This window comes from Ambystoma mexicanum, chromosome 2p (genome assembly GCF_040938575.1).
Source record: "Ambystoma mexicanum isolate Mex_15411 chromosome 2p, UKY_AmexF1_1, whole genome shotgun sequence".
In the NCBI taxonomy this organism is placed as follows: domain Eukaryota; kingdom Metazoa; phylum Chordata; class Amphibia; order Caudata; family Ambystomatidae; genus Ambystoma; species Ambystoma mexicanum.
In genome coordinates, this window is record NC_090923.1 from 1165706951 (window position 1) to 1165732271 (window position 25321).

Genomic DNA, 25321 nt, shown 5'->3' on the forward strand with positions numbered 1-25321 from the left:
ATCACTCCTAAAAGTTAAGGTTTCCAAAAGTTGGTTTCTTTGCTTCCATCAGCCTTCAAGAGTAGTTTAAGTCTTTGTTGCTCACATATGCTTCTGCACAACTCTGCTTCTTCAATTCCTGAATCTCTACTTTTGTTTCAAGTATTAATAAGAGTAATATTCTGTGGTTGCATTACTAATTCCGCACTAACCTCACATCCAGAAAAATGGCAAAAGTTAGAAACCATTTAGAAATTATTTTACTGCTAGCTTGCAGTAACAGAGCACGCCCTCTAGATGGCAGTGTCGCCGCACTAGTCAGTGTCACATTTGCTCTCTCACGCTGCCTGGAAACAGTTATATTTAAACATCGACCACTTAAACACATGTTATGTTATTTTGCATTTATACAGCGGCTTATATACCATTGGTATGGTCTGAAGGCGCTGGTAGGTTGAACGCCCTTGGGAACCGAAGTTCAGGTTAGTAGGGGGAGTAGACAGCGCGTGCGCGCACCGGGTATGTATGCAGCAGGTGTGCTATTCGTGAAAAAGCTGCTTCTTAACGGTAGGTGTGATGGTTGAGATCAGGGGTATGTGTTCGTTCTGGCAGGATTTATCCAGACCGACTGTGGCTGCGTTAGGCCTGAGGAGAACGCCTGGCTTGGGGGGGGGGGGGGTGTAACCAGCAGTGTTTACTTAGAATGATGGGGAGTGAGTGGGAGATGTTAGTATGAGAACAGTTATACCGAATGGTGTCATAGTATCTCTGTTCTAGTTGAGTGGTGGTGTAAAGAAGAGAGTAAGCGTGGGGTGTGATATGGTGAGTTACATGCTCTTTCAAACGATACTTGCATTCCAGACTATACTATGTACGTCGCGCAGTTCTATGCGCTCCAGTCAGTTCTATGTACTTTTATTCATTCCATGCGGCCCTGTCTGTGCTACACACTCCAGTCTGCTCGACGCTCTCATACACTCCAGTCCGCCCCGCGCGCTCCTGTCTGCCCCACGCATGCAGTCCTCTTTGCCGCTGAATTTCGTATTCACCCGCTCTAGGCACTCATCCGCTCCCGGCACCCGGCCGCCCCGCTCCCGGCACCCACCCGCTCAATGCATTCGTGCTTTCCACGCATTCAGCTCATCTGCTCCCCGCACCCATCCGCTCCGCACACTCATCTGCTCTAAGCGCTCATACGCTCTATGCTTTCGTGCTTTCCCCAAATTCAACATTAATAAGCACTCATCAGCCCCTTAGAGACATTCGGTAATACGTAGTAATCCTGGTCTATAAATTCTTGCGCTCCACACACTCTTCCGCTCCACACACTCTTCCGGTCTAAACGCCCCCTCGCTCTACCCGCTCCCCCATTCTATACGCTCCCTGACTCTATACGCTCCCCCTGTCTACACGATCCCTCACTTTACACACATGCGTTCTGTACATTCATCAGTTCTACATCTGCTTCTCCGTAATTATGCACTCATCCGCCATACATGCTCGTCCGCTCTTCACACTCAACCACTCCAGACGCCCATCCGCTTAACATGTTCATCCATTCTATAACTTCATCCGCTCTACAAACTCATTCAATTTACACACTCATTTGATCTATGTAGTCATCTGTTCGTCCACTCATGCGTTCTTTCACTCAGGGCATTCATCTGTTCAACAGGCTTCATCTATTCTGACTATGTCATCGACGCCATTCATTTATTTCCCTCTTCATGCATTATGTGCGTTTCAGCAGTTTACATCTTATTACAGTTTCCCTATGATTTATTCTTATTATCCACATCACTGTTTGGAGCTACATTACTCGTTTAATTCCATTTGTCTTTCTAGTTTATATTCGGGGTCATTAGCTGTCAATTTCTCGCCTCAGGTAGTTTGGTGGGTTGGTGTCGTTCAGATGCTGATTGTTTGGGTTAGTTTGGTTACCGGTTGGCTTTTAGGGGAAGAGCCAGGTTTTCAGCAGTTTGCGGAAAGATGTTATATCCTCAGTTTGGCGGATGTGGGGTGGGAGTGAGTTCCACAGGGTGGGGGCCAAGTCTGAGAATGCTGATCCGCCTAATCTGACTGAGTTTGTTTTAGGAATGACTAGGAGACCAGCTGAGCTTGATCTTAGGGTGCGAGGGGGGTGATAGGGTTTTAGTTTGTCTTGAAGATATTGGGGTCCGGTTTTATGCAGTGCTCGATGGGAGATGCATAAGGTTTTGAAAGTCACCCTTCGGGCTAATGGAAGCCAGTACAACGTCTTAAGGGCTGGGGAAATGTGGTCTCTTGGGCCGAGCGCAAGTAGCAATTTGGCTGCCGCGTTTTGTGCCCTTTGGAGTTTATTCAGTTGGTACGCGTGGATTCCGAGGTATAGGGGGTTTGCATAGTCCAGTCTTGACATAACGATTGATTGGACCGCGGAGAGTCTGTTAGGAAAGGAGAGATATGGAAAGATGCGCCTAAGGGTTTTAAGGTGGTAGTGGCAGGATTTTGAGACGTTGACTTGGCGCGAGAGTGTTAGGTCAGAGTCAATGATGCACCCAAGATTTTTCACCGAGTTGCAGGGGTTCGGTGAGCTGCCCAAGGCGGATGGCCAGGGTAGTGGTTGCGGAAGAAGCTCGGATTTGCCACATACCATGATTTCCATTTTGGAGGGGCTTAACAAGAGGCGGCTTTGGGTCATCCAGAGTTCTATGTCGAGGAGGCAGGAGGCCAGGTCGGGATTTGAGTTCATTAGTTTTAGAATTAGGAGTGTCGTCGGTGTAGTTGTAACACAGGATGTTGTGTGAACGAACTATTGGAGGGAGGGTGATCAAGTAGATTGAACAGGAGGGCAGATAGGCATGCTCCTTATGGGACTCCCGTGTCGACTGGTCGGGCTTGGCAGGTATAGGTGGAGAGTACCGTTATTTGGTACCTATCTTTGAGGAATGAAGCTATCCATTTAAGAGCGGTTCCTGAATTCCTAGGGAGTGGAAGGAGGATCGAGTACACAGCCTTGGTAAAATTGAACTCTTGCCAATTTCAATCATGTACATCTCTCAAATAAGCAGGTAAAGATCAAATAAAAACTTAGCTTCTGCCTTCAGTTGCTGAAGCCTTCTCCTTCACTGCTCTCCTGACTCACTCCTATCATTCATCCAGGAAGTACCAACAGCAAAAACTTGCTTCTAGGGCCTAAATTAAAGGGAGCTCAGAAAACGCAACCTGCCACTTAGGTAAAACTAATGAAAGGCAGTTTAGAATGTTGGTCAAAGTATCTTGGTCATCACTGTAGCCAATCAGCATGATGGTTTTCTTCCTCTATCTTTGCTTGGGAAAGCTTCCCTACCCCAAGCACAAGAGTTGAGGCCTAAGCCAAGGTCCGAATACATACGAAGAAATAATAAAAAGACCCAAACCTACACCGTTAAGACTTCTAAGCGTCTGCCCCTGGGCCTGGAACAGACATCCGCATCTGCAACAGGACATCAGTCTGGGTTATGCATAGGCTCCAAGTCACCCTCTGTGGAAAGCCCAGGTGAGATCATTATCTGCTAGAGGGGCCCACTAGACCTCATTCTGCAGGTCCATGAAAGCCTCCTCTCACTACCACAGTTTACAGATGTTCCTGGTTAGGCAGGCCATTAGCAGGAACACTGAAAAGGAAGTGATAAAAAAGCTGCGAGATTTGGAGAACTCAACAGCTACCTTGGGGTGAACTATAAAATAACAGTTACTTAACCTCTCGCCATCACGTTCCGGAAGACTCCTGGAGTTCGCCTGACCACCTTGCCAGACTAACAAAAAAAGTTAATGGAAAGAGTCCTTCAAAGAGCATACAGATGGGACAAATCAACGACCGGTCAGACCAGAAAAAAAGGCAGAAAAGATGCAGGCCTTGTTGCAGCAAATGATGTCAAACATGAGAAGCGGATAGATACAGGAGGAGAAATAGCCAAAAAGGTATCCACAGTAAATATGTGCAGTAAAAACCTATGCTGCAGCTCGCCAATCCTCCAGACTAACCAGAACTGCTAAATGAGTGGAAGCATGCACCATGATTGAGGTACAACGCCCTTATCGTGGGATTTTTTTTGCAGAGTTTTTAATGCGAATTTAATGAAAAAACCCATCTAATATTTAGGGGGTGTTAGAAAATTATACATGGGGTGTGGGTGTTTGGAGTAGATAAAATAAAGGGAAGGGGCATTGGGGGGTTTACCCCCAAAAATAATTTAAAAAAAATTCAATGGGTTTTTTCATTAAAACAGTCACATGATGGACAGGTATAATTTTTCTAGGTTAAAGGCAGCGTGCACATGCACGATGACACCTTCTATAATCTAAAATGATGTTGCACTGTTAAGTTCAGGAAAGGACAACACTTAAACATTAAGGAAAGCACATCAGACATGGGTACGTAAAACGTGTTGATACAGAGACAGCATCAGAGTGGACACTTCGCAAAACAATTGCATTTGCCTCCGCAAAAAAGCAGCAAGGCAGGGAATAGCAAAAACTCACATCTTTTATCAAAAGGGCGTGCAGCATCACGTCTGTTAGCCCATTGTCTTGCAGCGATGAAAGAAGGGAGGGCTCTTGGAAGACAAACACAGTGACCACTTCAGTTGCTGTAAGAACCATGGAGAAAAACCATAAGTCAGATAGCCAGAGACTAACCCCAAAGTCATAATTGTACAGCATCATGCAATGAGACTTACCTAACAGGAACAGTGACGGACCATAATACTCTGCATTACTAATTATATGCTTCAGGGAAGTGGGCAGGGAGCCATCCATCACTACAAGGTAAGCACAGGACATTGAGAACAGGGCACCGAGATTTGGTAAGCAGTTGTAGACCTACTGAAAACCCAGTTAACATTGCAATAATGTCTATATTGTAACTTGAACCATTTAAAAATAAATCATCAGTCAATCCAACAATTAACAGGTCCAGGTAGGAAAGGTCCTCTTTTTGGGGCTTTCTTCTCAGACTGCTATCGGTCACCCATTTTTTGCTGTGTGACGACTCTTTTCCAGAAAAATATCAGACATTCTGAATTTCTTGTATTGTTGCAATTGCAAACATCACCAAAAAGTGCTGCGTGGTTAAGATACTTTGTATTCTTATATCTTTTTCCATAACTGCTTTTTCTTTACTTTTACACAGTGCCTGGGATGAGTTGGTGGCAGCGGATGACATGCATTACTTACTGTAAAAGCATTTCTGATGATTGTATCTGCTTAGATTCACATCCTGTGCATATGGTCCAACATCCAGTGGTAACCGCAGAGTATTGCATCTTGTCTTTCGGGGGACCGAAAGGGTGCGTCGGTTTAGGAAACCTTGGAATCCGTCGAAGTTTCTTGATCTGAAACTTCGGCGCGTGTAGTTTGGGGAGTAGCGCCCTTGTTATGTTTCTTATGCCCAGTTGTCATGCGCTGCTGCGGATGCGGGGAAGGCTTTGTATCAGACCAATCCGTGGGCGCCGCCGAAGTTTCTGGCGGACCAGTTGGTGCTTTCACCTTCTTCGACAAAGTCGTCGAGGAGGGCGCTTGGGTGGTGTGATTGTACGCCCCTGTCACTGGGTGTGGTCCCTGTAGCAAGACCGGAGTCGAGCCTGGAAAGGTCGGGGACGGGCGTGGCGGCCCTAGAATAGTCCGCCTCAAGGTCTACAACGTCCACGTTGGACGTTTGGTCATCTGATGTACCCCCGTCACTTTCTGCTGGTGTCGCGGCAGGGGAGGGAGGCTCCACGCGTGACATTCCATACGCGGCCCACCGCTTCAACCGGCGCTCCTTAAGGGTTTTAGGTTTAAGGAGTTTACACGCCGAACAACTCTTCTCGTCGTGCTCTATGGGGGAGACAAGCGTTACACGACGTGTGCTCGTCTTTCCACGGATATCTGACCCTACGCACAGGGCAGAATCTCAACAGAGTCCTTTCCATAGCAGAAGGGAAGGATGACCAGACCAAAAAGGAAAGCAGTGGAAAAGATGAAAGACATAACAGTATGGCAAACCCCGAGCCCACTCTCCCTACTGTGTAGGCCGGCCAGATGGCCCGACCACGTGGAAGTCCGAACGTGGATCTTAGGCGCCGGAACCCACAGCCGTAGACGAATCCCCCGTAGTCTTCGCCGAAGATGTTCTTGATGGGTGAAGTGACAACGGGAAATAACCGACAATTCGGTAAAATAAACAATGTCTCATTAAGAGCTCTGCTATAGGGCGACCAGTTATCTGGGCGGAAAAAAACAATGGAGGGACCTCAGCGCGTGAGGGATTTTGGGTACTACACACGTCACGATAGGGATAGTGTTTCAGACACGCCTATGCCGACGTCCCCTTTCGGTCCCCCGAAAGACAAGATGCAATACTCCGCGGTTACCACTGGATGTCGGACCATATGCGCAGCATGTGATTCTAAGCAGATTAACGAGCATCAGAAACATTTCTACCTGGTTTTATACTTTTTACTGTAAAGGGCTACTAAAGGTCGCTAGCACCTTAAGTAGGTAGTGCCACAAGGTTTTTGTTGGTTTTTTGGCCATATTGTTCTTTGGCATTCACAAGTCAGAAAGTGCCATATATGAAATGCCCTCTCGGGGAAAGCTGCTGCTTTCATGGGCAAACGAGTGCTTTGCATGAGAATCCAGATATGGGGGGCTGGGATAGTCTGGTTCCATGTACAAATAATAATGTCTGAATGTCTGATGTGGTTGCAAGTGGCAATCCATGATTGGATAACCATGGTGCAGATCTTAATTTGAGGACCTAGGCAAACCTCCAGTCTAGATCTTGGATAACAGGACAACTCCTGCAGCAACTCGAGATCACAGATGGAGACTTGTCCTCTACAAAGAAGAGCAGACTGTTCACAACCCAAGGGCGTCACCTGCAGCCGACTAGTGTTAGCAAAGATTCCTTTTTCAGGCATTTTTCCCTCAAAATTCTACAGATTCCCAAACTTTACTTGTAACCTCTACTGACTTTTTAAAGAGAAGATGAGCCTTCAGCTTCCCTTGCCTGGCCTTTTTACTTATTTCGTCATGGGGAAACTGATCCGTCCTTCAGACTACTAGTACTGGGAAACTGGTATTTCCTTTGGTCTTTTGATTTTTACCTGTATTGGTAACTTTTCCGGCAGTGCACACAGCATCCCACAATGCAGTGCATGGGGATACTTTTGGATCAACCTAGACTGTTACACTGGTGATTTTTGGAACAGTTTTACATTTTAGTGTGAACATTCGTGATTACCACATCTGGCTACTAAACGTGACTAGTGTCCAAAATGTCCATGCCACAAGGTTTTGCGATTGTCCTTTGGCCATATTGTTTCTTGGCCTTCTCCCTGCCCTCTCGTAAGGAAATCCCTAACATGGTGTTAGGGGTGTTTTCCTAAAGTCAACTTTGGAGGTAGACTTTACAAAACTATCCCAATGGTTTGTAGACACCAAACTCTTCGCATCAGTCTGTACTCCTCTTGAAACCTTGGTATAGTCGTAGAGCAGTTAGGCTTATCATAGGAGGAAGATGTGAGCTGTAGGCAAGTACACTGAACCTAGTTAGTAATACAATTCAAAGAAACACTTGCATACAAAGTAATATTAAAATATAGATGTTTAAATAAACAAAATATACTTTTAAATACTCAGCACATTATACAAAAACAAAATACTTGTAGATACTATTCAAAGGCCACTGCTTAGTTTGTAGTTGCTTGCAGTTACAACTGTTACAGCATTTTGACACTGACGGTTCTACCGTACCATCAGTAATAACGCAAACTCGCATAAAGATATATGGTAGTTGTATTTAGTTAGCAAAACCACCTCAGAACTACTTTTAGGAAGGAAAAAACTGTTGGTTAGTGTAACACTAGCAGGGCTTGAATTATAGAAGCCGTTTCTTCACACAGCAAGGCTTTTAAAGTCCAAAACACAACCCTAGCTCAAAGGCAGAGTGGCTCAAAGTCTTGTGAAGAAACAGAATACAAAAGTTCCTGTGAATAGTCTCTAGTCTAAGATGCAGAAAGATTAAACCAACGTTGGAAACCCTGTTAAAAGGATTTGCTGAAAGGACACAAGCAGCAGCTTGGGACAGAGGTAAGGGGAACCTGGGGGCGGAGAGGCACCCTGGACACCCATGTGCACTCAAACGCTCACGAGCGACTTTCTGGATTCAGGTAAGCAAAAATCGGTAAGACAAGAATTGATGTAGTAACCCTGTGGGAGGCTACACAACCCATGTCCTCTTAGTATTAGGTAACCCACCTATTGGTATAGGCCTGTACTACACACACAAGTTGGTAGAGTGAATGAGCATCCAGGCTTATCTAAGGGGGGGGGGTAAATGTGAGCTGTAGAGCTGTAGCAATGAAATCCACAAATACAAGTAGCGAAGTAACACTTGTACTCGAGGTTTACGTTAGAATTTAACAGTAGTTTTTAAATAAGCTGTTAGGTAAGATTTTCACAGAACTGGTAAATCTTCCTGACCTGGGTCATTTCCTGAACTTTTTGCTTTACTAGTGGGATATTTTTTCTTCATACCTCAAAGAGTGGGAACCTTTTTCCACAAACCATCTTTTACGCTTTTTATAGGTGTCATTTTTTTTATTCTCCATAGTATCTTTTTAAAGATAGCCTGTTTAACAACTTATTGGCAATAAATTCCTGTTGTTGCTGGGATGCCCTAGGGGCTCTCCTTTTAACTTTCTTTTGCTAACCTTGAGAGAACTACAGTTCCCAAGGATAGAAAGGATCTTTGGATCCCTTTTACATCTTATTATGTGTAGTCAGCACACCCTACCTTAAGTGGAGTGCAGGGGAGATGGACAAGTTACTTACCAACTGGTAACTTTCTTTCGACTGGATGTTCCTCCAATGTATTGCACATCTTTGACATGTAATGTCCACAGCTGTGCTGCTTTGGATTTTTTTCCGGTAGAGGGCGTCCTGCGTCGATGCCGTTGGGTCGATGTACCTCAAATGCCTCAGTCGAGGGTGACGTTACCAGATGTTAGAAATAGGACGCACGGCGCACGTAGCCTCAGTTTATGTTTTTCCTCCATAACGTGTGACATGCTCGTACACAATGCCTGCTTGACTGCACATAGCCTTGAGGGAACGCAAGCTGCATTAGCATAGGAAAATCTAAAGAACTTTACCAGTTGGTAGCTTATTCTTCGAATGGATGGTGTCCTCCAAAGTATTCCACATCTTTGACAGACTTCCAAAGCAGTATCAGTGAACAGATGGAGAAGAATTTAGAATACCCAATCAGATGGCAGAATAAAGCACAGCTTTACCAAAGGCCATATCCTGACCATGGAGCATATCCAGGGAGTAATGTTTGACAAAGGTGTGGATGGAAGCCCACGTTGCTGCATTACAAATATTCCTAATAGGAACTACCCGCTGCAGGGCTGTGGATGTAGCCATGCCCCTAGTGGAGTGAGCTTGAAACCGCTCAAGAAGATCCTTGCCCGCCAATCTAACATTCAGTAATAGTGAGGATAATCCACCTGGACAAGGTCTGTTGAGTAACAGCCTGGCCCAATGGGTGTCCAGTGTACCCCCACAAAGAGTTAGTTGTCCACTCTGACCCTGGACATCCTAGAAATATAAAAGCTCAAAGCTCTCCTAGGGCCCAACCTATGGAGTCGCTCCTCTTCCTTTCCAGGATGAGGGGGAGGATAGAAAGCAGGCCCGGGCTCAAATGAAACTCAGACACTACCTTAGGTAGAAAGGATGATCGTACCCTCAGTACAACCCTATCCTTGCAGAACACAGTAAAGGGTGGCATAGACGAAAGTGCCTGCAATTCACTCACTCTGCGAGCAGACGTAACTGCAATCAAGAAAACAGTCTTGAAGGTCAACCTTCTCAAAGGACAAGAGTGCAAAGGTTCAAACGGAGCACCCATCAGGAATTAAGACCAAATTCAGATCCCAAACCGGCACCTGGAACGGGGACGGCGGGAACACATTCGTGAGCCCTTTTAGAAATTGTGAAGTCAAAGGAATCTTAAAATAACATTCTTCAGACGATCACTTGAAAATAGACAGCGCTGCCAGGTAGCCTTTAATGGTACCCACTTGAAGGCCTCTGTGGGCCAACGAAACCAAGAAAGAGCCATTGGAATGGAACACTGAAAAGGATCGACATCGAGTCCTCTGCACCAGTCGCAAAACTTACACCAACGGTACAGGGGATGCCGGCCACCTGGCCGAGAACACCACCTCCAGCACGTCATCCGGGAGGTCCCAATCCTTTCAGAAACAAAGCATGAAGGTTAATTGTCTTGACCTCTGGATGGAGAACCCAGACTCACTCACCCCAACCACCACACCCCCCTTTACACCCCCCACCGCGCAAGAGCGTGCATATCCTCTCGCTAGGGAAGACAGTGTGAAGTGCAGATGGACATTTCTAGAACGTCTGGTATCACGCTTTCCAGGCCCAATCTGGAGCAATGAGGATCATGTAGGATCCGAACCTCCTCAGCACCTGAGGAATGACGGGGACAGGAGGAAACCCGTACAGAAGTGGGAATGACCAATCCACAACAAATGCGTCCCCCAAGGCTCCTCTCGAAGAAAATTCCCTTGAGCAAAATCTCTCGCACATCCGGTTGGCACTGGTCGCGAATAGATCCACTTGTGGTGTTCCCCAAAGGGCGAAGATCTCCAGAAAAACTTCCTGAGCCAACTCCCACTCAGATCGTGCTCTGCCTGCTGAGAGCATCCGCTGCCGCATTCTTCTCTCCAGCCAGATGAACTGCTGAGTGAAATTCCTTGCTGGATTGCCCAGAACCAGAGCTGCATTGCCTCTCTACACAACAGGAGTGACCCTACCCCCAGCCCCTTTTTTTGTTGAGGTAATTCATGGCCACTGTTATCCGACATGATCAGGACACTCTTTCCCCGCACAGACGGCAGAAAACCCTTCAGGGCCATGTGTAGAACAGTGCTTGGGCCATGGACCGGCTAACACTGTCGGCAGTGTCCAGCCCAGACTGAAGGGATTCACACATGGCAAACTTGCCATCTTGCACGAGAGCAAGAAACCCATCCCCTTCTTCCCCCTCGGGAATAAGCTCAGCCACTAGAGAAAATTCCAGGGTGTGTGAAAATCTTGTCAAGGCACAGGTGGAGTTGGCAGACTTTAGCGCCATACTCCGCGCAGAAAACACCTTGCATGTCCAACCATCGGAACGCTTGTCGTCCCCAACAGGAGGGATGGTAGGCTACGCCGCCTGCCTGGAGGTGGCCGTAGCCACCCAAACCACCAAACTCTCGGGAATGGGGTGAGTGGATAGGTAGCTGGGGTCACTACTGGAAGGGTGGTATTGTTTAGTTAACGACTTTTTAACCGCCAGAAGAGTCTCTGGAGTCTCCTAAGTAGCGCCCACCCTTTTCTGCAAAGCCAAATGAAAAGGCAACACTGGGTCAGTGTACGGACCCTGATCCAAAATATCAGTTAGGTCATCCTGATCAAATGCAAACGAGGACTGGACTAACCGAGAAACTCAGTCACTCTAGACATCATGCTCCAATACGAGGATTCAACATGAGCCCCAGGCTCATGCCTGCCAAACCACCTCCGGAGATGTGTCAATGCCACTGGCATCCTGCAATGAATGATGTAACTACAATTGACTCACTGGAAAAGACAGGAGCTTCATTCGACTCAACAGGGTCAAACTCCAAATCTGACCCCTGCCCATCCTCACAGTTATCATGCAGTGAATAAAAGAACTCCTGCCTAGGAACAGGAGTGGGTCTGGAGACAACAGGCTTCACCATCTTGGATTTAGCCTTTCTCGGAGGATCCACAGTACAAGGGACCTCCACCAGCAAATTCCGGCCAAATGGCCGCGAAGGCATCGACGGCTCCGAGGGCTGGAGCGAAGGCAAAGCACCGACAGATGCACTCAATGGACACACTGCCAACGGAGTAGACGCCGACCTCGAGCCCTTACCAGACTTCTGCGGTTTCGCCAGGGACAAAGACTGAGACCGGGATCTAGCACGTCTCTGGTGATCAACCGGAGCCTTGTCCGAACTGGACCTCGACTGTTCCCGGTGTTTATCGCAGCAAGGACCCGGTTCCGAAGGCGCACAAGCATCGGACCGAGACTGTTCCCTGCTGGCTTCTTCCAAAGGCGTGGACGGAACTGTGCCTCGGGATTGAAAAATTGCGAGCATTTGCTCCCTGAAGGCTTCCCATTCCTCAGGAATCGAGGATTTAGTGCAACCAGACACTTTCCTCGCGGCGCCATCTGACGAGGACAGGCAAGGCGACCGTTGACACCGCATCTGTGAGTGCCGAGATGAGGAGTGGCAGGACCCACCCTGGGATAGAGATCCCTGGGACTCCTTCCGACGAGGAGAGTCACCACTCGAATCAGTGGAAACACCCACAGCTTTTCGGGACTTAATATGTTTAGAAATCCGACCTACCTGTAACTTCCCCTTACGTTCCTGCAAGGCCTTAGCAGACGACTGGCACTTCAAGCAGTCGTCGGTATCATGACTTTCACCCAGACACCACAAGTAGATGCAGTGCGGGTGCGTAAGCGACATCTTGGACTTACAGTCCCGTCAAGTCTTAAAGCAAAACCACGGAGTCAGAGGGGTAGATGAAGAAATTTTCTCAAAGAGATCACCCGAGGCGTGCAGAGTTCCCGAAACAAACCTGTTTGCGGAAATAACGGAACTGAGGCTATGGGCGCTGTGCGTCCCCGTTTATAACATATGGTGACGTCACCCTCGATGTAGGCCTTTGAGGGATATCGACGCAGGTCGCCTTGTGCTGAAAAAATTCCGAAGCAGCACAGCTGTGGACATTACATGTCAAATATGTGGAATACGTTGGAGGACACAATCCATTTGAAACAATGTATCCCCTCTTTTCACATTAAAACTAAATTCTGTAACAGGGACAAGCTTACCTTCATTGGCTGGTGGCAGTGATACCTTGTATTAATTTGGTGCACCTTTAGCGCAGACTGTTCACAGCTGCAGTAAAGGCACCCAAGGGTGCTCATTGTACCAAAAATGGGCCTGGTCGTCTTTTTTCGTTTCTTGTTCCTTCACCAGACATCCATGGCGGGAAATTCCTTTGTGTGATTTTTATCTTCGGCAGGAGGCTCCTGGACTCCCCTCCCAGGCTCCAGTCTGAGGGCAGGAAGCCAGGGAGGAGTCCAAAACTTCAATGCCCTTTGACTTACGCCTTGCCTGAATGGGGACTTATCCCAGTGGGGGGGCTGGCTGTCCTGATTGGACAACCAAAAACACCCATTGTAAAATGCGGGGAGAGAATGCAAAGGTTGTGCTGTAGCTCCTGATAAATACTGCAAACCTGGAAGCTGAAGAAATGTCAACCACTGGAACCGAAACTGAAGAGGATGAAGGAAAAGCAGCTGAAACTATTTCCAGCGACCGGAGAGCCTGCTGTGTAACCAGAGCATGCTGTAGTCCTTGCTTCCAATCGACCTGGGGACTCCAGAAACGACGACCCAGAGCCTGGTGAGACCCACTAGACTCAAGAAGGCCTGCATTTGGAGCCATCCCACGCATTGCTGCGACCAGCCATTGTTCCAATACCCCAAAACCCTGGGACCTTGGGCCACTGAGCGGTCTTCCAAATTCCGAATCTCGCTGAAACTTCTTGGGCATCCTGGTGGATCTCCAGAGACACGAATCTAGTCCGAAAAGTCCCCTCAGTGTGCTGGACCTTTGTAATGACGAAAATTCAACCACGATTTTCTGTTCTCTGTGCTCCTTGAAAAGGCACCAAATCCGCAGAACTGCATTCAGCCACAAGGGAAACGTTCCCTAGAGCCTTCTTCATCGATCCCTGCTGCAAAGTTCCTTCCAAGGTCTTGTTTTCAGTCACCACGACAAGGAATCCATTGACCGGGTATTTGGCTACAGACCCTGAAGTCCTGCTGTAAAATCCTCAATGCTGAGGTACTGTGTTGGCTTGGGTATGTACTTAACTTAAGTCTGTTAGGATTTCTGGGTAGCTGTTGGGTGTATTCTATGATGCAGAGGACTCAACCAGTGCACCCAGTCCTACTGCTACAATCCTGCTGGGGTGTCTTCTGCGAAGACCCTGGAAATTCTTCTAACCCTAGAAGTAAAGTACTCACCCATTTGCCCAGTCACCCTAAGGAACTCTGACTTTTGCTACTAAAGAACCTATTCTGACACTGCCGGTTGGTCACTAGTCCTAGTGACCCCCCTTCTGCCACTGAGAACACTCATGCTCCAAGAATAAGGGAAAGACTTTCAAGGGATTGGGACTTTTGCCTAGAAAAGAAAACACATGTTTAAAAGTTAATTACTTGTAAAGAATTGGTTGGTAAACTGTCATTCTAAGAGTGAACAGTTACAAAAGTTCTTACTTACCTTGGATGTGTGATGTACCATTTTTAAAAGTATGGTTAACATCTTTTCTTCCTTAGAAACTGTTTTGCCAGTCTCATAGAAAGTAGATGTTTAGGTATTTTACTCTCCAGTGATTAGGTTGTGCCTCTTCCCAAAAGTAAAGTGTTGGCATCACCAGATTAGTCCTGCTAGGATAATTGTACGAGTGTCCCCAACTGAGTTTTGCTTCCCCTGACTTGCTGCTAGTCTGTCCAGAATATGTCTTTTAGGTTGTTGCCTACCTAGAATAACTGAGTCATTCAATAAAGTAACATTGGGTTTTACGTTCCCCTTCATTGTGAGGTTAAAAAAGTAAGTGGGTTTTACTTACATTGTGTTAGCTGTGTGCCATCCAAAAATAAGTTACAAGAGTTACTGCTCATCTCCATCTGTGGTTCACGGACCTCAAAAGCACCAGCAATTTTATATTACATCCTTAGGTTTTACGTACCTAGTATGAGAATGCATTACTTACCGTAAAAGCATTTCTGATGATTGTATCTGCTTAGATTCACATGCTGTGCATAGGTCCGACATCCAGTGGTCACTGCGGAGTATTGCATTTTGTTTTTCGTAGTCGAAAAGGGGACGTCGACAAGGCGTGTCTGAAACACTATCCCTATAGTGACGTGCGTTGTACCCACAATCCCTCACGCGTCGAGGTCCCTCTGTTTGTATTTTTTCTGCCCTGAGGGAGCCTTCTAGACGTGAGTGAGTACAGAAAAGAGAGAGAGAGAGATATATAAAGGAAGTCTATGTTTCTTCCATCCGAGCGGGGAGGAAGGGCGGGCGCATGTGAATCTAAGCAGATACAATCATCAGAAATGCTTTTACGGTAAGTAATGCATTCTCTTCTGATGTTTGTTAATCTGCTTAGAATCACATGCTGTGCATAGACTAGCGAGCAGTACCCGGAGTTGGCGGTGGGTTATGAGAAGGAACAGTAGAGAAAAGGTGTCGTAATACTGCCTGTCCCACCTGGGAGTCAGATCTAGAGTGTGTATCTAGACAGTAGTGTTTTGTAAAGGTGTGCACAGAACTCCAGGTAGCCGCTTTGCAGATGGACTCAAGGGGAACATTTGCAATGAATGCTATGGATGCCCCCGTGCCTCGAGTAGAGTGTGCTCTTGGCCTAAAGGGCAGTTCTCTCTTAGCAAGAGTATAGCAGAGAGTGATGCATTGAACAATCCATCTAGAAATAGTGGATTTTGAAACTGCATCTCCTTCTCTTCCTGCTGCCACCGAGACGAAGAACTGATTAGTCTTCCTCAGTGGTCTGGTTCTTTCCATGTAGAACATGACCGCTCTGCGTACATCTAGTGTGTGCAGAGTCCTTTCTCCCAAATTGGAAGGATTTTGAAAGAACGTTGGTAGTTCTATAGATTGGTTTACGTGGAATTTAGAAATAAATTTCGGAGCAAACCTAGGGTGAGTGCGTAGAACCACTTTATCTTTGTGAACTGTAACGAAGGGGTCTAGAATAGAAAGAGCCTGAAGTTCACTTACTCTCCTGATGGAGGTGATAGCTATTAAAAAAGCGGTCTTAAGCGTGAGGTGTTTAAGAGATGCTTTGTGCATGGGTTCGAATGGAGAGCCCATGAGTCTGGTAAGTACCACATTAAGGTCCCATCCGGGAGCTGGGTCAGCTATTGGGGGGTGTATTCTCTTTACTCCCTCCATGAAGGCCTTTATAACAGGGATCCTCCACCACGACACTTTGAGTTGGGAAGTGGTGTATGCAGAAAGTGCAGCTAGGTGGACTTTAATGGAGTTAAACACTAGACCTGAATCCAATAGGTGGGTTAGGTATAGGACCACATGTGTGGGAGAGCAGTCAATAGGGTTGATGCTTTTACTCCTGCACCAGATGACAAATCTTTTCCACTTGCTAGAATAGCAGTGGCGAGTGTTCGGCTTTCGGGCTTCCCTGAGGATGTCCATGCATCTTTGCGGGAGTTGTAGATGTCCGAACTCTATGATCTCAGGAGCCAAGCTGCTAAGTTCATGTTCTGGGGGCATGGATGCAGAGTCCTGCCTTTGTCCTGAGACAGCATGTTGTACGGGCAGGGGAGTTTTACTGGGGGGGATAGAGACATCTCCATCAAGTGAGCGAACCATGGTTGTCGTGCCCACATTGGGGCCACTAGTATCATGGTTACTTGTTCCTGGTGCATCTTGTGCACCACTTTGTTGAGAAGGGGAGTCGGGGGAAAAGCGTAAACAAATTTCCCTGACCATTGCATCGACAGACCGTTCCCCTTGGATTGGTTCTGGGGGTACCTGGAGGCGTAACTTAGGCATTGTGAGTTTTCCAGGGTTGCGAACAGGTCTATATCTGGGAATCCCCATTGTGTGAAGACGTCGAGGACGATGTTTTCGTGCAGGCGCCATTCGTACTCTTTGGGCAGGGGGAAATCTCTGCTGAGACTGTCTAGCAGATTGAGTTCCCCGGGTACATGTAGTGATAGTAGGAACATGTCCTGTTTGAGAGCCCACTTCCATATATTCTGGGCCAGCTTGGACAGGCCTGGAGAGTGGGTGCCCCCTTGCTTGTTGATGTAGTACATGGCTGTGGTGCTGTCTGTAAGGACCATTACTGTTTTGCCTTGTAGGTGTTCCTGGAAGGCTTTTAGCGCCTTGAACACAGCTAGTAGCTCCAGTAGATTTATGTGTTTGGATGCTACGTTCGGAGTCCACACTCCGTGAGCAGTCTGATGGGATAGGTGCGCCCCCCATCCTGTGAGGGATGCGTCTGTGGTTAGAGTGGCTTCCGCCGCGGGTGTGGCAAAGGGTTTCCCTTTTTCCATGTTTTCCTTTGTCCACCACCGTAGCGAGAGAACTAAGGCCTGCGAGACCACAACTAGATCCTCCCATAGTCCGCTGGCCTGACACCACTGGCTGTTGAGCCACTCTTGCATTGGGCGCATGCGCAGGCGCGCGTGAGGTACCAAATAAATACACGACGCCATCATTCCTAGCAAGCGCATTGCCTTGCGTACCGTCACCTCTCGACCGGTTACATATTGAGGGATTTGAAACAGCATGTTTTGGACCCTCTCTTTGGAGGGGAAGACGAGGCCGTCCTTTGTTTGAATTAGAGCCCCTAGGAATTGCTTGATTTGACTGGGGTCTAAATTGGACTTCTTTTCGTTGATGGAGAAGCCCAACTGGAACAAAAGGTCTACTGTCTTTTGGGTATTGGAGAAGCATGTTTCGTAAGAATCCCCTGTTATGAGCCAGTCGTCGAGGTAAGGGTAGACTGGGATGGACAACCTGCGCAGGTGGGCCGCTGCCACTGCCAGCACCTTCGTGAATACCCTTGGTGCTGATGCTATGCCGAAGGGTAGCACTTTGAACTGGTAGTGTTTGCCCTCTATCATGAACCTGAGGTATTTTCTGTGCGCTGGCAACATTAAAATATGAAAGTATGCATCTTTCATGTCCAATGTTGTCATGTAATCTCCCTGAGAAAGCAGTGGGATTACTTCCTGTAAGGTTACCATACGAAACTTTTGGGGTTTGATAAACTTGTTCGCTGGGCGCAGATCTAATACAGGGCGCATGGTTAGATCCTTTTTGGGTACAAGGAAGTACACTGAATAAATACCTTCCGTTACCTGAGATAGAGGCACGACCTCTATGGCTCCTTTTTCCAGCAGTAGTTATACTTCTTGGAGAAGGATGGCAAGATGTTCCGGTGTCATGCGACGTCCCCTCGGGGGTCTGTAGGATGGGGAACTGTTGAATTCGATACAGTATCCGTGGGCTACGGTGGACAGTACCCAACGGTCTGACGTTATCTCCTCTCATGCAGGAAGAAAGGATGTTATCCGGCCCCCGACCGGTGTTGCATGGGAGGGGACGCGAATCTTCGCGTCACTTGGAGTTGTTGGGGGCTTGGGAGCCTCTGGGGGTGGATCCCCGACCCCTCCCTTTGCCCCGGCGTTGGCCTCTTTGGCTGTACTGCCCACTATTGGTTTGGTAATTGGTGGCAGGGTATTGCTGATGTTGAATTTGTTGTTGGTGTTGGCGTTGGCCACGAAAAAAGCGTTTGTTGCCATAGCCGCGCCTGGTAGTGGGCTTAGAGATTTGGTCAAGAGTCTTGATAGTGTCGAACTCTTTTTTAGCCATCTCTAGGGCTTCATCTACCGCTTTTCCGAAGAGGTTAGCGTCCTCGACAGGTTTATTTATCAAAGACGCCTGTGTCTCTGGTTTAAAGCCTGAGTTGCGCAGCCATACATGGCGCTTTAGGAGTATTCCTTGTACCAAGGAACGTCCTGCTGTTTCTGCCGCGTCCAGAGAGTTTTTAACAATGCTCTGGTTCACTTGGGTTCCTTCGCCAATAGTTGACAGTAGGCGCGTACGTAAAGGCTCCTGTGCTTCCTCGGCGTCTTTTCGCAGTTTGGCCCACTGCGCGTCTGCGTAGCTTGCAAGCAATGAATTGTTGTTGGCAATTCTTGCTGAGACGGCAGCCGAGGAAGTAACTCTTTTTGCAAGGGCATATAGCCTCTTGCCCTCCTTGTCAGGGGGTGCCTCACTGGTGGAAAGTGGTACCCCTGCCCTCTTTCTAGTATTAGATACCACTAGGGAATCCGGAATGGAATGTCCCCTAATGTAGAGGGGGTCTGAGGGTGAAGGAGTGAAAAGTTTTTCAATCCGTGGATTGACCCCTCTGATCATTGCGGGAGTGGACAGCGAAGGTATGATCCTTCTCTTCACTGAAGCGAGGAGTGGAATGGTCTGGCTGACCGGGGGTTTTTCTTTAATCACTCTTTCTACAAAGTCCAATTCTGGAGAGAGTTCCCCGGTGTCGAGTTCGAAATGCGCTGCTGCTCTGCGCAACAGTGCATTGAACATGGGCTGATCGTCAATTGGAGACGTGTTCCTAACTGGAGAGTTGTCCGGAGGAGTTAGGTTTAGGACATCAGTGTCGGAATACACTGATGGTGATTGCCAGGGGTGTGAAGGTCCCTCTTCTGGGTTAACCCCGAAGCCTTCTTCTATAATATCTGTTCTGTCTTCCAGACATTCCTCCTGGTTCTGTTCTTCATTGTCCATGAAATCATCTTCCTCCTCGAAGTCTTGTTCCTCCCCAGTGAGGTCATATACATCTTGGAAGTCTGAGGCTGTGTCCTGCTGGGGATCGACTAGCCTCGGATTTTTGGCCCTGGGGTCCTCCTGAGGCCCTTCTCTGGTCCTCTTGTGAGTTTGAGAGGCCTGGGTGGTCATGAACCTTTCCATCCTCTCCATACAGAGGTGGAGTCTTTCCATTGTTTCATGGGGTACCCCAGAGCGGTCTGGCGGGGGAAACATAGGGTTGACTCGAAATGGCTCGACCTCTCCCAAAGCGTCGAGGAAAGTGTCCCGTCGCCCTCCGAAAAACCTTCAGGTGAGTCGGGAGACTCCCTGACTGAAGGGGGTAGTCCCTGCTTCCCTTCAGGCTTTTTCGGCGTATCCTTTAACTGATGCGTAACGCTCGACGTAATCTTCGGCGTACGCTTTTGGGCGTCGGCTACAGCGATCCTTGCTAAGCTATCTGCGACTCGCTTGTCGGCGACTTGTTTGTCGGCGGAAGCTTGATTTTTCGACGCTATGGGTATCGAACGCTCTACGGCGGTCTGCGCTTTCTGTTGGTGCGCACCGGCCGATGGTTTGGTGGCAGCGCCCTTGTTTGCCGAAAGCCCAGTCGCAGGTCGCGGCTGCGGTTGCGAGAGGGGCTTCGAACCCGAACGGTCCGAGGAGGCCGCCGGTGGAACCTGCGTCTCCTTGGGCGCCGAAGGTCTTTTCGACTTCGTCGAAGAAGAGCCGTGGGTTGTGTGTTTATGTGGATCTTTGTGTGCGTCTGTGTCACCGGGGTGTTCATCCCCATAAGCAGGGCGTGAGCCGAGCCCGTCGGGGCCGGGGACAGACGACGAAGCGCGTAAGCGCTCCTTAGAGGGGGTTTCGACTTCCGTAGCGGAGGTCGTGTTATCGCGTTCCTCGTCACTGTCGGTGGTAGCAGCGGCGGGTGAACCTTCGGCCTTCGACATCGCGTAGGCCGCCCACCTTTTAACCCTTCGGTCTTTTAGAGTTTTAGGCTTAAGAAGCCGACAAGCCGCGCACCTTTCCTCCTTGTGATCGAGGGGCAAGCAGCGGTTACACCGTGAGTGCTTGTCCTTCCAAGTGAATTTGCCTTTACAAAGTGGGCAAAACCTAAACGGTGTCCTCTCCATAGCCGAGGCAATAAATCGCGATAAACACCCCAAGGGAAAGGAAGGGGAAAGGGAAAGGCATTCTCAGAAAAGACCCAGAGATGTCCCACGACCCCACTCTCCCTACTGTATATGGCCTGCGAGGCCAGGCCACGTGTTCGGCAGCGCCGAAGGATACCTTCCGCTCGACCCTCCGTCGAAGATTCTTTTCGGCGGAGAACAGCTTACAACTGCGTCGAGGGAGGGATTATTAATATTAGAGAAAAAACGACCAAAGGTCGAGGAGTTGCAATGTCTCTCGAGGAGCTCCGCGTGAAGGCGACCAGAAGCTGGGCGGAAAAAAACAATCTGAGGGACCTCGACGCGTGAGGGATTGTGGGTACAACGCACGTCACTATAGGGATAGTGTTTCAGACACGCCTTGTCGACGTCCCCTTTTCGACTACGAAAAACAAAATGCAATACTCCGCAGTGACCACTGGATGTCGGACCTATGCACAGCATGTGATTCTAAGCAGATTAACAAACATCAGAAATATTTGTTATCACAAAACTAGTTATAGGTTTTTACTGCACCTGGAATAAGTGTTCCACTATTCACAAAAAATATATTGTCCACTTGACTGATTATGTGATTTGAACTGAGTCACTGTACAACTGGAAGGGTCTACTGCCCTTGCATTACTGAATGCAATTGTGAAAGTAACCATTGGTTTTTACATACTGAATGTCTATGAAAAGGTTTTTACTTTCCTAGAACTACTGTTAGGTATTTCAAATAAGGTCTATAATTGGGTCAGTGTGCCTTCAAGTATTGTGTTGTGTTCTTTATAATTGTGGTTTCATATGCATTAGTGCTTATTTACCCCTAGATTTATCTGGGCCTACTTGTATTTAAATAATACATTTATTTTTACATATATTGTGTTTGTTTCTCCTTGGACCATTTGTATTACAATTTCATTTGTACTGACTCTACAGCCCTTTCTCCCTCCTAAAATGAGCCTGGCTGCACTACAATGTGCTCAGGTGGAACAGCCTTATACTAAGAGTGGAGTCTCGTACTGCCTCCGTTGAATGGTTTTACTAAGCCCTTAGTTGGACTTCAGTCAAACTGTCCTAACATAAGCATTCTTTAATAAAGAGCAATGTGCACAGTCAAATATACTGTAAAATACTTTTCCAGCGATCGCTTGGTGGGAGAGTTCAGGCCTTTCACATTTAGTGTGCATATGCGCAGTGTGCAGTTTCTAAGTGTCGTAGCCATTGTTACCCTTAAGTGTATATTTGCGCGACGCCTGTACCCGCCTTAGTGCCTCTGCTCCAGAATCCAGCCTTGTGTTCGACTCCTTGCCAGTGAGTCTGATCGCAGCTGACCATAAAAGGGCTGTTCATTATGCTCTACAGTCAACTTTCCTCATAGTACCCCCCCTTCTTTCCCTCCCTCCCACCCACCCGTCCAACCAGTCATCCCCAACTTGCCCCACCCTCATCTCCGCCCACAACACGGCGTCCGATCCAACCGGGTTATTGTCACCCAGTCGTTCACAGACCACTAGCGAGAGCCATACATCGAACGGTCCCAACCATATTAAAATTCAACTAACAATAAGCCCCCAATTCCCCCCCCCCCCTTGCGTTATAACAGAATCATATCGATCTGAACTGTGTTTTAAACCCAGATATCTTATTTGTGGAAGCCCCGGCCTGTGCTCCCATACCAGCATCACGGAGACCGCTATTGTATCAGAGTTAACTTCACACCATTTGTTTCCCCCCTCTCCCCTCATGCAGTCTTACATTCCAATTGCACCCTCATTTGCTGATGGCCGATTAAAGTACATTGATATCCAGCGTGCAAACACGGCCTTACCCTAGACCAGTCATCTGGTACTTTGTGCGAAACAACTGGAGCATCGTGGGGGGGGGGGGGGGGGGGGAGGCCCTCCGTCCCCCCGTGCGGTACCTCCAGTATGCCAGTCGTTTCCTCCTTCATTGATGTTTCGTCGGCATTCGTTTGCTGTTGACATGAGTTTCCATTCAACCTTGCTCCCGTCATCGGGTGCACATACGCAAAATCACCGGAGCATCAAGATGAAGGACTCGGTGCGCAATGACAGGGGAGGCGTTCATCCGTCTGTAGTTCCTTAAACCCTGCATCTTTCGTTGTGGTACCTTAATCTGCCATTCCTTGTCCTCAGACCTTCTCCCATTATGGGGTGCTTCCTCTTTGTGGACACTCCGTAAGTGCTATACAGCCACGGATGTCCTTCTCAGAAGTCCGTTTTACCTCTGTCCCTTCCCACTCGAAGGTGAGTGAAAAGGGGTATGTGTCTTTCTTTGAGCATTTTGTTGAGTGGAAGACATTTTCACCTCATTGCCAGCATGAGGGAGGACAAGTCTTGGTAGATGGAGATATTAGCCGTGTCCAATGTGATTTGTGGTGTGCGTCTGGCCTTCTCCAGGACTCTGGCTTTGTCCGCATAATTATGGAATCAGGCCAGCACTGTTCTCGGAACCCCTGGCTTGCCGCCGGCCCTGTGGATGCGGTCGATTTTGGGTTCATCCACTGAATCGTCATTGAAAATCAGTTTCTATAGGGTATGCAGGGTTCTTAGGTCGGATTCAGTTTCGCCTTCCTTTTCTGGGATGCTGAAAATACATATGTTGTTGCGTTGCTCCCCATTTTCAAGGTCTCCAACCTTTAAGCGAAATTCCTCTTCCCTGCCGTCGATCTCAACGATCCGCACGTCCATTTGGGTTTCTAGGGTACTCTAGTATGTCTGGTTATGACCGACTTCCTCCAGTCTATCCTCCACTTTGTCGATCCTTTGGGTGATTGACAATTTTACCACCAATGTCGGCTCTCATGCTCCTCATCTCGGTGAGTAGGTCAGCGACATCTGCTTTGGTTGCGGCTGCTTCGGATCTCGGTGATGCCATTGTTGTGTTGCTAGATGCGCGTGACAGTCGTGTAGTGGTGAGAATTTATATATTGCCAAATTCTTCTTAATATCCATGAGCAGCGAATCTGAAGCGCTAGGATGGGTGGTACCCTTTCGCATTTAATGTAAAATGGGTGATATTGTCCTTTCTTAGAGCTTTAACCAGCGAGATAGGTCTAACTCTGTAGTGGTGAGTTGTGGATCTCGATAGATTGCAAAGAGCGCTTGTAGTTCAGGAAGAACGTGGCTTGATCTGCAAGTCGATTCCGAGGAGGGCACACGACCTGCAGTGCAGGGACCCAACCCTCTGCGCAGTAGCCCAGAGGGAGGCTGAGTGGGGTCTTCCCGGGTGACAATTAGTCTTGTTCTTCAGGAGTGGGCTTGTAGCCCACCAGCATTGCTTAGTTTGGTGTTATCTGCTGTTTTGGGTCACTGGATGCGGTTTATGGGGCTTACCAGTCCACCTCTGTGTTCTCATGCCATGCCCCTTCTGGTGGCGGTACACTTTGGAATTATTGCCTTGTGCTTAATTCCACTGACAAGTGTCTTCCGGGATCAGATGTCACCAGTATGCTTCCAGGAATCTGGCGTCAGAATGGGCAACACAGCTAGTGCGTGGTATGGTGCACGAAACTATAAGGGCCCACCTGTTCCCGTTTTCTGTAGGTCTGTGTGCACTTGGGCGGGGGGCCGCTGGGGTGTCTTTGCCGTTCGCAACCTCAGTCAGACTGCCGAGAGCCAGGAAGAAGCGTAGACAGTATTGTTCGCTGGTACAGAAGAGGGCACACGCCCTGGGGTGCAGGGGCCCAGCCCTCAGCCTTGTGGACCAGAGTGGTGCGCTTCAAGGACTCCTTGCGTACCTTTTGGTCAAGATTCTCAAGGGTGCGTTGTTCGCCCCTAGCCCGAGAGTTCAGCTTAATAGGTGCTTGCTATGTTGGGCATCAGGTCCCAGTTTTGGGGAGTGTCAGTTGATCTGTGATGCCTCCCTTCAGGGCCTTTATATCAATCTCTGCCAAGGGGATTGCGCCTTGGTTACCCGGTCCCCGTGACGGGGTGTCACCGGGTGGTCGGAAGCATCCAGATTGCTTCCAGGGTGGTGAGTCGGCTATTTCACCCAAACGATATTCACTGTGGGCCCCTACGTTTAATTGTGCTGATGTTGCCGGGTTATTCCATCCGATATGATGGAAGGGTAGGCTTTCGTGTCAGCAATAAGTGCATCAAATTTACCTCTGCTCCCGGTCTGTAGGGGATCAGTGTTTCTCTGGAAGGAAGGAGGGTAGGTGGGCGTCTGCCTCCCTCGTTGTCACTGTGGGGGGCAGCGGGTCTAGGCAAGCAGGGGGCCATTACAGTCACAGGAAACAGTCATTCTGTGCCAGCGGTCTGAGACTGAAGCAAGGGCCTCACGGGTACGGCTTTCTCTCCGTGGCTGGAGAGCACTTCAGGGCTGTGCGTGTCAGTTATCTTGATCTGATTCGGTCCCTGGTCTTTACAAGGGCAGGCTGGTGCAAATTCTTGTTTCTTTATTCAAGGGGGGGCGGAGGCACCTACTGGTTGTTGGTACCGTAGCGAGAGGGGGCTGTTGGTGGTGGGTATGAGCGCTGTTGGCTCAGCTGCCTGCGCTTACCTCCACGTGTCCCCAATGTCTTGTCTCAGAGCCAAGGGCTGCCCATGATAAGTTTCCGCCTGCCAGCCGTCTATTGTGTACGAAGCTTCAGAGGAGTATACGGTCCGATACGGAGGGGTTCCTTGGGGGATTGGTGTCCCGCGATGCAGAGCG

The 25321-nt window shown here is 48.4% G+C and overlaps 1 protein-coding gene across 5 annotated transcripts in view; it reads right to left on the reverse strand.

Moving 5' to 3' along the window:
* HUWE1 (HECT, UBA and WWE domain containing E3 ubiquitin protein ligase 1) overlaps nucleotides 1-25321 on the reverse strand; it is a 2445223-nt gene that overhangs the window by 1960250 nt on the left and 459652 nt on the right. For all 5 annotated transcript variants that reach the window (XM_069645305.1, XM_069645304.1, XM_069645303.1 and 2 more), the window contains exons 18-19: nucleotides 4680-4760; nucleotides 4483-4589 (exon numbers count right to left, since the gene is read on the reverse strand). In XM_069645305.1, the coding sequence (XP_069501406.1) occupies nucleotides 4483-4589; nucleotides 4680-4760 (188 nt within the window). The remainder of the gene's footprint in view (nucleotides 1-4482; nucleotides 4590-4679; nucleotides 4761-25321) is intronic.